This window comes from Pipistrellus kuhlii, unplaced genomic scaffold (genome assembly GCF_014108245.1).
Source record: "Pipistrellus kuhlii isolate mPipKuh1 unplaced genomic scaffold, mPipKuh1.p scaffold_m20_p_10, whole genome shotgun sequence".
Taxonomy (NCBI): domain Eukaryota; kingdom Metazoa; phylum Chordata; class Mammalia; order Chiroptera; family Vespertilionidae; genus Pipistrellus; species Pipistrellus kuhlii.
In genome coordinates this window covers 20,813,598-20,830,761 of record NW_023425405.1, presented here as the reverse complement: position 1 = coordinate 20,830,761, position 17,164 = coordinate 20,813,598, and the positions used below count along the sequence as shown (strand labels likewise).

The 17,164-nt window shown below is 39.3% G+C and overlaps 1 protein-coding gene across 6 annotated transcripts in view; it reads right to left on the bottom strand.

Moving 5' to 3' along the window:
* AGK (acylglycerol kinase) overlaps positions 1-17,164 on the bottom strand; it is a 69,653-nt gene that overhangs the window by 31,425 nt on the left and 21,064 nt on the right. For 5 of the 6 annotated variants that reach the window (XM_045577555.1, XM_045577550.1, XM_045577548.1 and 2 more), the window contains 2 exons: positions 8,022-8,061; positions 5,265-5,344 (listed from right to left, as the gene is read on the bottom strand). The exons of the other annotated variant lie outside the window; for it this stretch is intronic. In XM_045577555.1, coding sequence (XP_045433511.1) covers positions 5,265-5,344; positions 8,022-8,061 — 120 coding nt within the window. The remainder of the gene's footprint in view (positions 1-5,264; positions 5,345-8,021; positions 8,062-17,164) is intronic. 6 annotated transcript variants of the gene reach the window in all.

The window sequence follows — 17,164 nt, the reverse complement described above, 5'->3', positions numbered from 1 at the left end:
GCAAGACTCTGGGAAAGTCTCAATCTGCTATATTCACGTACAGAAAATCTGTAAACTCCTTTATGTTGGCTTAAGAAGTAAGACTGGAACATTTGGACTTTATCCACACTTTTGTGTGATGCTATGGGTACAGAAGATTTCTGAAATAAAAGACTTTTTTTTTTCCTTCTCATGTTCCATATAAAAGGTTGAAAAACAGGTGCTACCAGTAAGAAATGCATTATTATTTATTATACAATTAAGGGTGATACAGCAACGGAAATAAAAACTTTATATACCTGTAACAATCTCTAAATTCATACATGCACAAAAAAATAATTACCCTTAATGTATTATTTATTAATGCTAAACACACAGCCATTTAATTTCTTAAAGCTCTGATGTATTTTTAAACCAGTACATGATGAAATAGCTACACAACAAATTATTAATTGTGTGTCAGGGCAGAGTCAGGATGACAAAGAGTGCAATTTTGGTGAAAGCTTGAAAGAGGCTGGAGAGTTCCAGAGTGGCTGCTTCCTAGGGCCGTGCAGGGAATCGCCTGCTAAAGGAACAGTGACGTTAGGAGAGAAAGCCTTTCCTTAGCCTCACCCTTAAAGAAAGATGCTACACTTTTAAACAATAATCTACCTTTAAAAATGCAAATATATTTATATGTAAAATGTTTTAATTTTTACATATAAATATAGTTTTAATTTTTAAAAAATGTACATATCTCTTAGAAGTAAAAACTCAAAATAACTGATTATAGCTCAAAAATGTATTGCCATATATTTTCCTTCATCAGAATTAGCAAGTTGCTAACTTACTAGGTTTCTAAAGGAATAGGACCTAGAATAGTTCAAGTAGGCAGCAGGAAGGGTGCCAGGAACTTCTGGGAAAGGTGAGAGAGCAAAGTAGAAATGTTGTGAACTCAGCTTACTGGTAAATAGCACTAACAGCAGCTTATATTACTTTTATCCACACTTACTATGAAATGTAAATAAGTCAAATATCTCAAAGGGATCATCACATTTAATCCAAAGGCACCTATTACATATGGTAATTTTGTATGGGATGGGCTATTCTCCCATTTTACAAATGACTAAGCTGAGCATTTAAATTAAGTAGCTCCCACAGTTTCACACAGCAGAAAACAGTCTATAGAGCTAACCCTTCCAACTATGAAGCCCACAGAGTTCTGTGGCATTCTGACACAGACCACCACTGACCACTTAGTTACCGTTGTGTTGTGTTATGACCTGTTCAACTGTTGGTATTATTTAATAATGTGGTTAAACAAGAATGATCATAGGCATTATGACTGATGTGTTTATGGGGTAAGGAAGTGGCTTTAACGATGCCAGGCAAATAGGGTTCAATTAGGCAGAGCAATGGAGACAATTTAAACAATCTGTAGGTAAGTATCTTAAACTGCTGAATTAAAAGAAGGCATGACTTGTCCTAAGAGATTACTAGAGAGGCTTATTTCAGAAGCTGAAAGCCTTTCCTCTAAGTTCAGGAACAAGACAAGGATGCCCACTCTCACCACTTCTACCATTTCTGTTCAGCATAGCACTGAAGTCCAAGCCACAGCAATCAGACAAGACAAAGAAATGAAAGGCATACAAAAGGGAAAGAAGTAAAACCTTCATCATTTGCAAATGACATTATACTACATATAGAAAAGCTGAAAGACTCCACCAAAAACTGTTAGAACTAATAAATAGCTTTAGTAAAGTTGTAGGACACAAAATCAATATATTGAATCCTACTGCATTTCTGCATACTACCGTGTTTCCCCGAAAATAAGACATCCTCTGAAAATAAGACCTACTTACAGGTTTCCTTCTGAGTGAAATATAAGAAATCCCCTGAAAATAAGGCCCCCCTAGGCTAAACATGAGAGATTTGGTCCACCGATTCTGAAAGAAATGGAGTCACAAGAAATTCACCAGGAAATTCAGGAATTGGATTGTTATGATGATGTTTCAGAAGATGATGACATGATTGCCATTGAATAAATGAGTAACTTCTTGATACTGTAGGATTCACAGGTTGTCTGGTTTGTGTTAACAACTACAGTACTACCATACTGTATACAGGTAATATAATTTCTTTTATTTTCATTTAACAATAAATGTGTACCGTATTCTTCTTCATGGAAAAATAAGACATCCCCTGAAAATAAGACCTAGCGCATCTTTGGGAACAAAAATTAATATAAGACAGACACTGTCTTATTTTCGGGGAAACCGGGTAATAACGAATAAGAAAAGCAATTCCTTCACAATTGTACTAAAAAGTATAAAATACCTAGGACTAAATTTAACCAAAGAGGTGAAAGACCAGTTCACCAAAAACTATAAGAAGATGGAGAAAGAAATTAAACAAGATATACCAAAATGGAAGGATATACCTTGCTCATAAATGGAAAGGATTAATACTGTTAAACCATCCTTATTACCTAAAGTAATATATAGATTCAATTCAATCCCTATTAAAATACCAATGGCATTCTTCTCAGAATTAGAACAACTAATCCTAACATTCATATGGAACCACAAAAGACCCCAAATAGCCAAAATGGGAGGTATCATGCTCACTGATATAAAAAATAAAAACAAAATGGGAGGAGGTATCATGATCCCTGATATAAAACTATACTAGAAAGCTACAATAATCAAAACAGTACGATGTCAATGGTAAGATATGTACACATATAATACTGTAATAAAAAATGAAAAGAAAAAAATTAGGAAAACAACAACAACAACAAAAAAACACCCAGTACGATGTTAGCAAAAATAGACATACAGACCAATGGAACAGAACTCAGAACCCAGAAACAAGCCCACGCATATTTGAACAATAAATTTTCAAAAAAGGAGCCAAAAACATACAATGGAGAAAGGAAAGCCTCTTCAATAAATGGTGTTGGAAAAATTGGAAAGCCACATGCAAAACATTAAAGCGAGACACTGCTATCAGGTACCATACATAAAAATTAACTCAAAATGGGTTAAAGACTTAAACATAACACCTGAAACAATAAAATATGTAGAAGAAAGCATAGGAACTAAACTTATGGACCATGGTCTCAGAAGGGTTTTTGTGAACTTGACACTAAAGGCATGAGAAGTAAAACCAAAAATAAATGAATGGGACTACATCAAACTAAAAGGCTTCTGCACAGCAAAAGAAACCATTGACAAAACAAAAGACAACCAACTGAAGGGGAGAAGATATTTGCAAATGATACCTCTGATAAGGGGCTAATATTAATATCCAAAATATAAAAAGAACTCATTTAACTTAACAAAAAAAAAAATCCTATTTTAAAGAGGGCAGAGGATCTGAATAGATACTTTTCCAAAGAAGACATATAGATGGCCAACAGATACATTAAAAAATGCTCAACTTCATTAACTATAAGCGAAATGTACATCAAAACACAATGAGATACCAGTTCACACCTGTTAGAAGGGTCATCAACAATAAGACAAAGAAATAAGTGTTGGAGAGGATGTGGGCAAGAAAGAATCCTCAGACTTTGCTGGTGGGAATATAAATGTATACAGCCACCATGGAAAACTGTATAGAGGTCCCTCAAAATTAAAAACAGAGCTATCATATGACCCAGCAATCCCTCTTTGGGTATCTTCCTGAAAAATGTGAAAACATTTATTAATACAGATATATGCACCCATATGTTCATTGCAGCATTATTCTTAATAGCACGATATGGAAATAACCTTATGACAGATGACTGAATAAAGAAGATATAGTACATACTCATAATAGAATACTACTCAGACATAAAAAAAAGATGAAATACTGCCATTTTTGACAACATAGATAGATCCTAAGAGTATCATGCTAAGTTAAATAAATCAGATGATAAAGGACAAGAACCATATGAGTTCACTCATATCCTATATAATAAAAGCCTAATATGCTAAGTGTGTCGGGTCAACCAGTTAGCCGTTCAACCAATCAAAGTGTAATGTGCTAATGACATGCTAAGGCCACTCAACTACTACATGCACTGAGCAGCACCAGGGGGCAGATGCTCCGACCAGTAGGTTAGCTTGCTACTGGGGTCCAGCTGGGACTGAGCAAGACAGGCTGCACACGCCCTGGAACCCTCCTGCAGTCCCTCTCTGGCTGGCCAACCTCCCACGTCCCTCCCCACCCCAATCGTTCACCAGTGGGGTCCCTTGGCCTGGCCTTTGCCCTCTTGCTATCTGGAATCCCTTGGGGAATGTCGGAGTGCTGGTTTTGGCCTGATCCTGCAGGCCAGGCTGAGGGACTCCACTGGTGCATGAATTCATGCACTGGGCCTCTAGTGTGGGATATAAAACAGAAAACAACAAATAAACAAACAAAAGTAAACTCATTAACAGACAACAGAGAGAAAGGAGAGGAGAGGAGGATGAAAAGGGAAAAGGAGGTCAAATAAATGGTGATAGGAGGAGACTAGATTTTGGATGGTGAGCACATAATGTAATATACAGATGATGTATTACAGAACTGTATGCCTGAAACATGTTATTAGTCAATGTTACCCCCCAAAAAAATTTTTTTAAAGTACAAAGAGTTCCCTCAAACCCCTTGCCTCTTTATACACTCAGCCTACCCCACTCTCAACGACCCACACCAGTGTGGGACATTTGTTAGAATAAATGAACATGGACACGATTATTATCCAAGTATTATCCAAATATTCTTCACAACTTAATTGCCACAATTTCCTCGCATGATCATTCCAGGCCAGTTCACTGACTATGCTGTAACACAGCAAGAGACATGATTAGTTACTCCTGTCTCCAGGCCCCTGTCCCTTGGACATGTCCTCAGTCAAGAAGAGTGAGTGTTCTCCCTCTACTGACCTCCAAGACCTGGCTCAGGGATCACTCCTTTAGGAAAGAGTGTGTTTGACCTTGCAAGCCCACAGAGCCTTGGGCCATCTCTGAACATCTCATAAGAGAGAAGGTCTAATAATTTGCATCACAGCAGCAGGAGTTTTTGCAAGGGGCTACTGTCAAGCAGAGAAGACTTATTTGTAAGTGTTAATTCTGGAATGATTAGTGAACTTCGATTAGACAAGTTTGCTAAACTTCAGTTAGCTTTACAGTTGTATCCCATTAACCATTATTTCTCCATTATAAATAAATCGCTTGTTGCTAGAAGAGTACTGAACCTAGTCCTTCCCACCCCAAACAATCCAACTAGTCTGTGATTTTTTCACTTTATGAAGCCTGAATATGTAACAAGCTACCTACCCCTTGCAGGCTGCAGGGTTGAGAAAGACTGTTGCCTTCTTCACTTGTGCATTGGGAGGAATGAGCTGATTGCCAAACACCTAAAAAGGGAAAAAAGACAAGTTGTAAGTTAATGTCTTTTTATTCAGTTAGTGATCTCATATATTTTTTCGCTGCAAAAGAATTTACTCCCAGAAGATATATCTACTCCAGCAGAAAAATGTTCTCATGATTTCATATTCACAAAACACCATAAACAACAGCACAAACGTGTGCCATTATTTAATAAGCTGACTTTTATATTGTAGTAAACAAAACCTACTTTATCTTCTAGAAGTAACTTTTCTTTTCTCCATATGATATGGTTAGGTTTATTATAAACCCAAGATGAGTAAGACATCAGTCTGTCAGAAGGGAATTTTAATCTACTTGTCTTTAGATTTCAGAGTATAATCTTTTCCTACCTCAACTTATTATTAAAGCTTATTCATGAAGAATCTTTGTGTTATTAATCTTCATATCTTTATATATATATCAAACAACCTAATATGCTATCTGCACCCTCTTTGATGAGGATGATAACCTTGTATGATAATTAAATAGTATCATCTGTCACAGGGAAAGGAAATGTGAAATTAATGTTTACTAAGCACCTCGTATTTGCCACTTTCACATATTCTTAGTTCTCAGAAACCTCAGAGGTCTTAAATATTCCCATTTTTATAGATTAGAAAAACAAGACTCAGAAAGATTAACTCAAAGTCACATTGTTAATAAATTGCAGCCTAGAATTTACATCTACCTAACACCAAAACCCAAACTTTTCCTGCTTTATCAACTCTAAAGAGCAGATCGAGGATGAGGTCTAATGAAGAAGCAGAGGTGTAGGCCTGGGGACTAGAGGGAGCTACTGCTATTGTGTCTAGGTTAGACAAGATCAACAAAAAGAATGGGAGGAAGAAAGCACCACAAAGGGCAAAATTCCAAGTCTTAGATGGTGGGGAGCAGGTCTGGGCCAAGAAGGCAGAATTCAACTATAGAAGTACAAAGTAAATATAGGAAAAAATGAAAGTTAATAAGATTTTTATTAAATAGCTGTCTCTAAATCCACCTTCACCCTGAAAGTCTACTGGAGATTTTTTCTCACCAATGTCTATTTCCTGTTTAAAAAAAAAATGTACTTTTTCTGAATACTTCAGGAAGATATACTATTTCTTTGTTAAAAATAATAAATTCTGGTACATTATAATTTCTACTGTTCTCACTCTTACTGAATTAGACCTTAACATTTTGCTGCCAAATCTCCAAATATTATAATTTGTTCTTGTTCTACCCATATTATTTCTGTAATGTGGCCAGAAAGAATATAATGAACCAAGTTCCCATGCCAACACGACTCCAGATCTATAGTTCCAGAGTATTCCTCTTTGTCCTGGCTACTAGTCTCTATAATTCTCACTTGCAACTCAAGTCTCAAGTTTAGAGCTGGTAAATGAGTTTATGTAAGACTACAGTGAGCTAAGTTTTTATGAGATAAAAAAGAATCATATTTTTTAAAAGAATTTAGACTGTGAAGGGAAGGACATAAACAGGAAAAGTAACCACAGGCAGCTATAAGAATAAATTCACTTACTTCAGATAGAGGAGCTAAAAGTGTGCTGGGAAGTGGAGAATTAGGACAGTGGGAAGGGGTAAAATATATGAAGGGAGGAAACAACTCAAGGAACAGAGTCTCTGAAAAAGTAAGAGGAGATGGAATTCAGAACAGAGGTGGAGGCATCTACCTTAAGAAAGGGAGGAGCCTACGACCACTATTTTCTCAGAGAGGAAAAAGGTTCCACGTCCCAAGGAACTTTCCAGTTGCTAATGGCAAATTAGTTTGGGGTGGGGACCACCTCAACTTGAATATGAAGTTTGATATCCAAAACAATTAAGAGTCATGTGAGATAAAACAAGCAAAGAAGTTATCAAATTCTGGAAATTCAAATTTAGAACAATTAGATAACCACTAAAGAGAGTTTACTAATAGTACCTATTGCCACTGTCATCCATGAGAACACTTCAGGAACAATCAGTACCTCACCACCCACGTCTCCTACTATAAGCATAATACCTTTTTGAATTCCTGATTCTTTTTTGGTATTTCTGACATCACAAACTTAAATGACATATAACAAAAGGGCAACTCAGTCATGGAAATTCACCTGCAAGGTAGAATGTATAAATTTGGAGGAAAGGGAAGACCAAAAATATGGTCTTTAACTTAAAAGGATTCACAAGCCAACTGTAACTAACACAGCAAGATGCATGAATATTTAAGTGCACCCTCTATGGGCTGGATAACAATGCACATGGTATGAATCAGTTGGGCTACAAGAGAAAGGCTTTAAAAATAGGAACCAATGGTTTTATGAAGTTTGACTTGAAGTAACACCTGTTCTGAACTGATATCTTTTGGGGGTTATTCGGATCAGGGATGATTCAGGATGTCCCATCCTCAAGGACAACTGCAGATGGGAACCAATTCCCATGTGCTCTCAGGACTAATCCAGAAGTAAACAAGTCTAAAGAGGTGGGCGTTAGAACTGCTCTTCACCAGATGGTCCATTTCCGCTGCTTCTGTTCAGAGTTGGCTCTTAGCCTGATTCGTCCCCTGACAGTGGGAAAAACAGCCAGACCTCCCAGATGCAAGGCACTGCACAAGTGCCCTGAATAGCACCAGTTTTCTGCACGATGGAGACAAGGCGGTTCTAACTGTTCCACAGCAAATGGCATTACCTGAGCTTCTTGACAGGCTGCTCTCCTTAGCAGGTTATCACTATCAAAGTAAACAAAAGATAGTGAAAGTTAGCTTTAATGAGTAGGTCAAAATCCAAATAAAACTTGTGGTTTTTTGTGTGTGTGTGTTTTTTTTTTTTTTTTTAGATATGTACAACCTTCCCTACAAAATACCCAAGTGAAAGTTTCTTCAAGACCTTATAACAAATCATGGCCATGTATGGAAAATACTTTTCTCCGAATGAAACACTGTGTTAATTATTTCAGTATAAGGCAGGCAGGTTAGTGCTCCCTAAAACATCATCGTAATCCCCAGAACCAGGGGGTATGTTACCTTACAGATATGGTTAAGTTTAGGGGTGGAGCGGGGCAGGTTATTATGGATTGTGAAGGTGCGCCTAAGCTAATCACCGGAACCTCAGCTGGCTGTGATGGGCAGCAAATCAGATTATGGAACAAAGTTCAGAGAGGCAACCTTGCTGGATTTGAAGATGGACATCAGGGATGTGGATACCTCCTAGAAGCTAGAAGGGCAAGGACATGGGTTCCTCCCTAGAGCCTCCAGGAGTGCAGCTCTTGCCGACACCTTGATTTGAGCCCAGTGAGACCTGTTGGATTCTAACCCACAGAACTGTTAAAATAATAAATTGTGTTGGGTTAAATGACTAACTTTCATAATTGGTTAGGGCAGCCATAGAAAACTTCTGCACCTACCCTGCATTTTCTTACCAGTGGAAATCCTTAGGTTATTCACCAGAAATAAATCTGATGTTTAGTTGCTTCTGCTACTGTTTTACCTAATTCGCTTTTTTTATATAACACTGTTAAACATTCACTAATCACAAATGGAAAATTGTGGCATGGGGCAAAATTTTGGCTTGCAAAAATAATAAAAACTATCAAAATAGGTTCATCTATCTAACATCAAGGTCTTTAAAATGTGATTATTATATCGTAAGAGCATTTTAAATGGCTGATTGCTGCACTGGTGGCTCAGTTGGTTGGAGCATCATCCCTACATCAAAAAGACTGCAGATGCCCTAGCCGGTTTGGCTTAGTGGATAGAGTGTTGGCCTGTGAACTGAAAGGTCCCAGGTTCAATTCCGGTCAAGGGCACATGACTGAGTTGTGGGGAGCTTGCAGGAGGCAGCCAACCAATGATTCTCTCTCATCATTGCTGTTTTTCTCTCTCCTTCTTCCTCTTTGAAATCAATATATATATATATATATATATATATATATATATATATATATATATTATTTATTTAAAGGTTGCAGATGGCCAAGAGACATATAAAAAAAGGCTCAACATCACTAATTATCAGAGAGATGAATATTAAAATGACAATGAGGTATCACCTCACACTTGTAAGAGACATCTCTAATACATGTTGCTGGCCCTGTTCTTAATTAGGTTGAAGTTAAGAAAACAAGTACCCAGAAAGGGTGACCAATAAATAATTTATAGAAAAAAATTAAGAGAAATGGGTATTTCACTTAAATTCTCTTTTCAGACCTTTTTCATAACATCAAAGTCCTCAAATTTTGCATTTTTACAGTAATTCAAATCTACTTTTGGTATTTAAGTATGAACTAAAAGACATTAAAATAAACCACCACTTGTTTTTTGCTACAGGTGCAGTCAAAGGCTGCCCACTGAGGTTTCTCCCACAGCCTGGCTGCAGAGCCAGTGTCAGGATTCAGAGAGCATTCAGCTCCAATCAGGAAACACTAGCCAAGGGGAGGCATCAGTGCTGCCCATCTAACCTCAGATCCGTGTGCCCTTAAAACCACAATGACACCTCAAAGCGCACGCTGTGTATCAAGACCTATGGGCACATAGGGAGCCATTTGTGAAGTCTCACTCATAGGGACCATTATTGCCAGGCTCAGTCCCCAGTTGCCTGAGTGACACTGCTCCACGACTATGGGTGGCAAAGGAAGTTAGCTGTACAAGCTTCCTCTCAGCCCTCACCCAAGATCCACTGATATTCATGCAGTCCTCTTTCCACCCTCATCCCTCTCCATCACAGCCCTTAGTGAATTACTCTAACATCAACAGATACAGGTACATATATACATATGTGTACACACAGACACACACACACACATGAAGGAAAATTCAGGGTACAAACTAGTAACACATTTTAAAATAATTAACATGTCCACAACCCTTTATAGTTGACTTGATCCCTCACATTCATAATCTTTTATACAATGACAAGGTAAAATACCGAGTCCTCAGCAACCATGCATCACAGAATACAACTAGGCTCCGTGTGCTAACCTGAGCATTGTGACCAGATCCCCCTGGACTGGAATCCCCAATCCAGCTTCCCCCCTCCGGAGGATGCCGCTTCCAGCCTGGCCAACTGCTCCTCCTCCTACCTGCTTTGATGCCTTTTCTAGTACAGGGATTAACCTGTGCCTCCAATCTCTGATCCTACAAACATACCCTGAGGATTACGTTGTACAAGTCCTCTCTGCTTCTACAAAAGCAGAGAATGCCTGTCTCTATGTCCCTGTCCTTTCCCCAGCCGGCTCCTCCCTTTTCCTAGGGACAGGCCCTGAAGATTCCCGCTCCACGGGATCTCAGCAGAGACCATCTTCCTCCCGGTATTTCTGCCTCACTGATTCCTGTGGACCTAGCTGGCAAGAGAACAGTCCCAAATACTGACAAGAATATGGGCAAGCACCTTGGATCATGTTTTCCTCAATTCTTTTTCACTAGAAGTAAAATTTTGATGGATAACTTGTAATTAAGAATATTACTAACGATGTCTCTCTTGAGCTTACCAACAACTTATTTTATCAGTGCTGTCAAAATCAAAAGACTTTTCTGATAGTTAATTTGCTGAATTTTAATGTGTCAAATGGACTATGCTGTCAGTCTTATCTGTGAGAAAGCCAGAATATGTGTCAATTTAGATACTACAGAAAACCTCATTAAATCATACTTTTATTAAACATCAAAAATAGTGTTAACCACCTTGACCTTCCTCTGTGAACCAAGCTGTTTCTAAAAATCAAACATATTCTCAAAGAAAAAAGATTTCTCCCTCTGAGATAATTCTGGTGGTCTGTAGCAAGCTCTGAAAACTATTTCAAGAAAAAAAAAATCCAAAACTGTTCCCGTAACAGCAGCATTGTTGGAATAAGAGAGAAAGTAAGTTAAAATTCACAGAGCAACTACCATGTACTGGGTCCAACAGCAGATGGTTTCATAAACCTTGAATCTCTGTAACAACCTGGCACCGCAGGCATCATATTCTCATTTTAACAGATGAAGAGGTTGAGGCCCAGAGAAGGAAAGGGACATGCTCAAGAGCACAGTGTTACTAAGTGGCAGAGCTGAAATCCAAGCCCATGCCAACCTGACTCTGATACAAATGCTTCAGTGCATTTTCTTCATAATGTCAGACAATACCAGATGGGCAATGATCGTTTGGATGTATACTTTATAGGACATTTATTCATTTAATCACATTACTTATCGTCTTATCTAACCTAACTTTTAGATATACATTATTTAACATTTGTATAAGCTCTGGTGCATAAAGTTGCCCCAAGTAATTGGTGAAGCAAACTCATTTAACACAAAGTGCCAGGTACAGTACAACAAACACGATTTGGTCCTGTCCTGAAGAAACTCTGGACCAAGTGACAAAGAACAGCTTTAGGTAAAAAATCAGTGGTATAGAAAAGGCATGTTCTTGATAAATAATATGCCAGACACTATGCTAGGTGTCTGGGATATACTGGCAACTAAGCCCAACATTCCCCATCTCCATACAGCTTACTGTTTAGAAGAAAGGACAACTCAGCAGGCAATCATCATGTGATTTGACTTCCATCTGCTCCATAAAAGAGACACATTATAAAGGGTAGCCATCCTAGTCTTGAGAAAGTGATCGTGAAGTTGAGATCCAGGGGAAAAATCCAAAGTAACCAGGCAAAAATAGCAAGGAATTTAAATCTGGGCAGAGGAAGCAGCAGGTGAAAAGTCCACAAGAGCTAGCACAGGACTAATGTGGGACCCTGCAGGCAGTGTGGGGCAGCTGGAGGCAGCAGCCCTGGGAGGGGCAGTGAGAGAAGGGGTTTGAGGAGTCAGGAGCCTTTTAAGCTACTTAAGGAATTTGGATTTTATCCTAAGGACCACAAAAAGCCATGGGAAGATCTTAAGAACTGATGTAATCAGCTTTACATTCATTCCCGAGGGATCATTCTGGTTGAGGTGTGAACATGGTCAAAGGAAGGCTATGTAGGGAGGGTTCTTCCGGAACTGCAGGTCGGTAATAACTGTAATGATGACTGGAACCCGGAGCCTGGCAGCAGGGACAGCGTGAAGAGGGCAGATTCAGCAGTATTTAGGAGGTAAACTTAAGAGCTGGCTTATGGAAATTAAAGGAAGGGATCAAAGACAGTGCCCTAGTTTCTGCCTTGACCCCATCTGACCAAAGGTGGTGCTCTTTCCAGAGATGAAATGCAGGAGGAGGTAGGCACAGGTCCAGGAGGAAGCAGCTGAGTTTAGCTATGGATCTGTTGACCTGAGAGAGTGAACAGACTTCAGGTGGAGGTGTCCAGGAGACAGCTGGAAACACACCTGGAAGTGCAGTCTGCCATGTTGACTGAAGATATACATGGTAAGAGGAGGGATGAGAGTGGATAAGATTGTACAAATAGGGTTAGTAGTAGAAGCAGCAGAAAGAGGTTTGCTGGGCATTGGGACAGCTGTCAGAAAACAGCAACTGAAGCCCAGGTAAACTGACATGGCACCTCATCTGAAAGCCAAAGAGAAAATGCAGTGGAACAGAGGAAAAGGCTAAGCACATTTTCCTAATCTCCCATCTGCCCCTTAATCTGCCTCTATTCTCACAAACTGCATGTTTTGCTGTTCCTAAAAGACACAATGACTTACCCCTCCAAGGACTGACCATTTTATCCCTCCATCTTTAAGAAATAGAAGGCCAAACACATACCACCCACACCCTTATCCCACCACACATAACACTGATTGTCTTAGCTTTCTTCCGTAACTGTCTTGAAGTCGTGGGTTGGCTAATTCACCACTTTGTCTTCTATAGCACAGACTCACAGATAGAAGGGATTCAATAAATACCCGTTTAATCAATACATGGCAAATGTTTGAACAGGAGAGACTGATACACTGTGCTCAGAAAGGCTGCCTTTGTCCTGAGGGGAAAACTGAAGGTTATTCTTTGTGTGAGTACTAGTATTTGGCAACCTTGGACCAAGGGATCAAGTGGGATGGTCCTTCAGTGTGATTACCACCAAAGGCAAGAGGAAGCATCACTGTGCTGAGCACAGGAGAGGATTAAAAACTTAAACAGTCTCAGTGTTATTGGAGCAAGATGACCCAAGGGTGTGAGTGAGTGTGTGTGTGTGTTTGGGGAGAGGGTAATGGAACTAGAATCCTCTAAAAAGGCTAAGCAAGGAACCACAAGAAATGTTCCAGTGGCTGAGTCTGGTCATCACAGTAATCCCTGATTGCTCATGGGTCAAGAACTGAATGTGAGCTAAAGACCTTATTACAAAAAAAAAAAAAAAAAAAAAAAAAAGGTACTGTATATCAATTCCAAGCCCATGTTCTTTCCTCTTTGCAATGCACCATGCTGTCTCCAGGGCGAACTGCAGTTAAACACAGAGGTGCTACCAAGATGTAGTCAAATCGGAAAGGGTCCCCAAAGCCCTGCTCAGTCCTCAAATGTGGGTTTTCTTTCTGAGGAATTAGAAGCTTCTGGATTATAAAATGAAAAAGCATGCTGATGTCACTCAGCCCGAGGCTTTAAAGCACCCGGCCATGCCTGCTTCCACAGGAAATGAGACGCTCTCGATTTAGTCTAAGCCATAAATGTCTTATTTATGACTTTAGGACTGCAAGATAAGATAAGTTGTTATTTCAATAACAACTTTACACAGAGAGAAAAATCGCATTGATCCATCCTCTTTCCCTAAAACCAGTATTTCCCGCTCCAGTCCAGAGGCTGGTCGTACAATTTCTACCACCGCTTTTCCCTTGGTGTATGCAAATACTTTCTGCTTCACACAAAAACACATTTCAAGTTTCGATGTTTGTAGCAATGACTTCCACTTATCCAACCCTCCCAGGATAATTAATCATTACATTGCCACGGGCGATGCCCACTGGTTGCCCATGTAACAGCGGGAATGGGATAGAAATGGAAACAAAGATGAAAATGAACCTCGGAGAAGAGATGCTCTTGTGTGCAGAGGGGGAGAGCTTTTTCAAACAACACATCCCCCTCCCCTCCACTTCCCATACACCCGCTCCTCACCCACACAGATGGTTTGGCAGTGAGGCTCTGCATCCATGGGAAAATGCTGACCACATCTGCCCAAGAGAAAGACAAGAACAAAGGGAGAAAATGACAATGCTAAGGAAGAACGCCTGACCTTCTGGACCTAAAGACTTCCCTCGGAAAGGAGAAAATGTGCAGGGTGAGAGGTCAGAAACTCTAAGATAGCAGTAAAAACGTTAATGATTTTTACAAGGATTTTAGGGCCTCCCGGTCTTGTCTTTCCACCAACCAAAGGATGATAGTGTCTCCTCTTGTTCCCCAGCACTCCCTTCATGTCACCTGCTACTTAAGAATTTATATCTTCATATCTGTCCAGAGCACAATGAGATAAAGAACTTCCCTAATGTCATGAAAGTATAAAGGGTCAGAAAGAAATCCTATTGATTACCATACAGTGAGTGGTGACTGTCTTCATTTCAATAGCCTTTAGAGTGCATAAAAAAAGGGAGAACCTAGGAGCCCCACAGGCCACCACTGGCCTTAAAACTCCATCATCTCTTGCTGATGGCAAATGTGTAGCAAAAGAAAAAGAAAGTTAACAATGTCTCCCATCAAATGCAAAGGATGAGTGTGTGGCATTGCTTTCATCTGGACTAGTGAAAAGTAATTATACTTGTGTTCAGGAATTTTGAGGTTAAATGGTACCTCCGAATGGATTTCTTTAGTTTGGTGGTATATTTGGCAATGCAAAAATCAGTATTTTTAACCATAATAATATAAAGCAAGCAAGAGCATTTTCCCAATACTCAATTTGCTGGATTACAAAGGAAGAAGGGAAAGAAGAAAGGGAGAGAGGGAGGGAGGGAGGGAAAGGAACTGTAAATCTACTTTTGCCCCACCATGTACCTATATGCACTTCAATGTAATAAGCCACTGCTTGTAGGCATTTCAAGTACCTCCTAACTTCTTGGGTTTTCTCCACAACAATTTGCTCCCCCTACAATTCAGGATAGGAAATTATTTAATGAAAAATGGCATCGCCTGAGGGGTCTCTCACATCACTCAGCTAACCATTTTGGTCTATTCCACAGAACTTCTCCTCAACCAAAAAGATGGAAATGGATTCTGTAGGTTATTTCCCCATTCTACTGAGAAAAATGGAAGTGGAAAGGCCTATATCTTCATATCTCACTCTGTAAAAATATATTTTTTACTGATATTTAGAGAGAGAGGAAGGGAAAGGAAGAGAGAGAAGCATCAATGTGAGACTGAAACATCAGTCAGCTGCCTCCTGCATGGCCCCTACCAGGAATCCAGCCCACAACCCAGGCATGAGCCCTGAGCCAGGAATCAAATCAGCAACTTTTCAGTGCACAGGACTGTGTTCAACCAACTGAGCCACAATAGCCAGGGCCACATCTTGCTCTTTTCCTCCTCTTAGAACATGTAATTATTCTATCTTAACCCTCTTATTCTAGCCTCAGCTTTCCACAAAATTTCAATCTCTATCCTACTCCAACATCCTAATATTCACAGGAACCAAGTGAGTTGGCGGAGGTCCGTGGACTGTCTCACACTGGCTGCTACATTAATGCTCAAGTCCAGTCTGCAACTCCTTCGGATAAGACTTTTGCTGCCATTAAAGGGCACTGTTCTTTGAGCTGCTACCACCAGCCATTTTCCCAATGATTTCTACCCAGGCATAATTCTCCTAAGTATCCCAGTGGTATTCTTTTATGGTTCATTTACTTCTTCTACTTCCTATTCTTTTTCCCATTTGTTCATTCTCACTCAACACCTCAATTTAAACATTCTATGTCAGATACTGTTCTTCCACTTACTGTATAACATTAACTTTACTAGGCTATCAAAACACTAGCTCTTTCTGTTTTATTGACCATTATACATTTGCATACACAACTACACACATATATATGCTGAGTGTCAATTATACACAAAGTATTCGAATCTATAGAGATTATGACAGCTATTCAAGAAGACAAGCTGTCTCCCACCCAACAAGTTATTCTGTATAAACAGTGTGCATAAGGGGTATTTATTTTGGGCTCCAGGATACAGGGTAGATCTGGACAACTTCTGATCTATAAACTCAAATTATAATGTCGGTATTTGTGCTGTTCCATGGCATGACATATTTGAGATATCAGTTATTACCTGGAGAGGGGTCAGTTTTAGCATCAGCTATGATTATTCAATCTGCAGTGCTGGGAGCAGCTAAACCGCTGATTTAAATATCACTAAAAATTGTAACATCAACAAAACAAACTATAGCTTAAATATATCCCCTGCCCTTCCATCTCAGCGCCCCCCCCCACAAATAACAATAAACATGAGGAAGAAACAAAATAATATAGATTTCTTTTTTAAAAGAAAAGTCTGTTTCTAAATAATCTGCCAAAAGAACTGAAAGAAAAGGGAACATAATGAAATTACATTGCACTTAAAAAAAAAAAAAAGGTTCCCTGATTCCCAATCAAATCTGGGTTGATAGGCATATTATTTAATTGCACATAAATGAGGCTTCTTTAAATAGTACCTATTAATACCCCAAATTTCAGCATCCACTTGCACGCAGAGAGACACACAAAACTTGAAACAGCTAAAAAGTAAAACAAACTGCTTTCTTAAAATTGCAACAAAATCTGAAATGAAGAGGAACCATGAGAGGGAGAAGCTCTGGCTGCCCTCTGCTACGGCTGAACCAGCCAGGCCCGGACCCCTGACTGCCAAGCCAGGGGCTTAATTCTCCGACATCACGTAAAACATCTGCTTTGCCCCAAATCCCAGAGATACACATGAAGTACAAGACATTACTGAAATCATGATCTGTACCAAAAACAA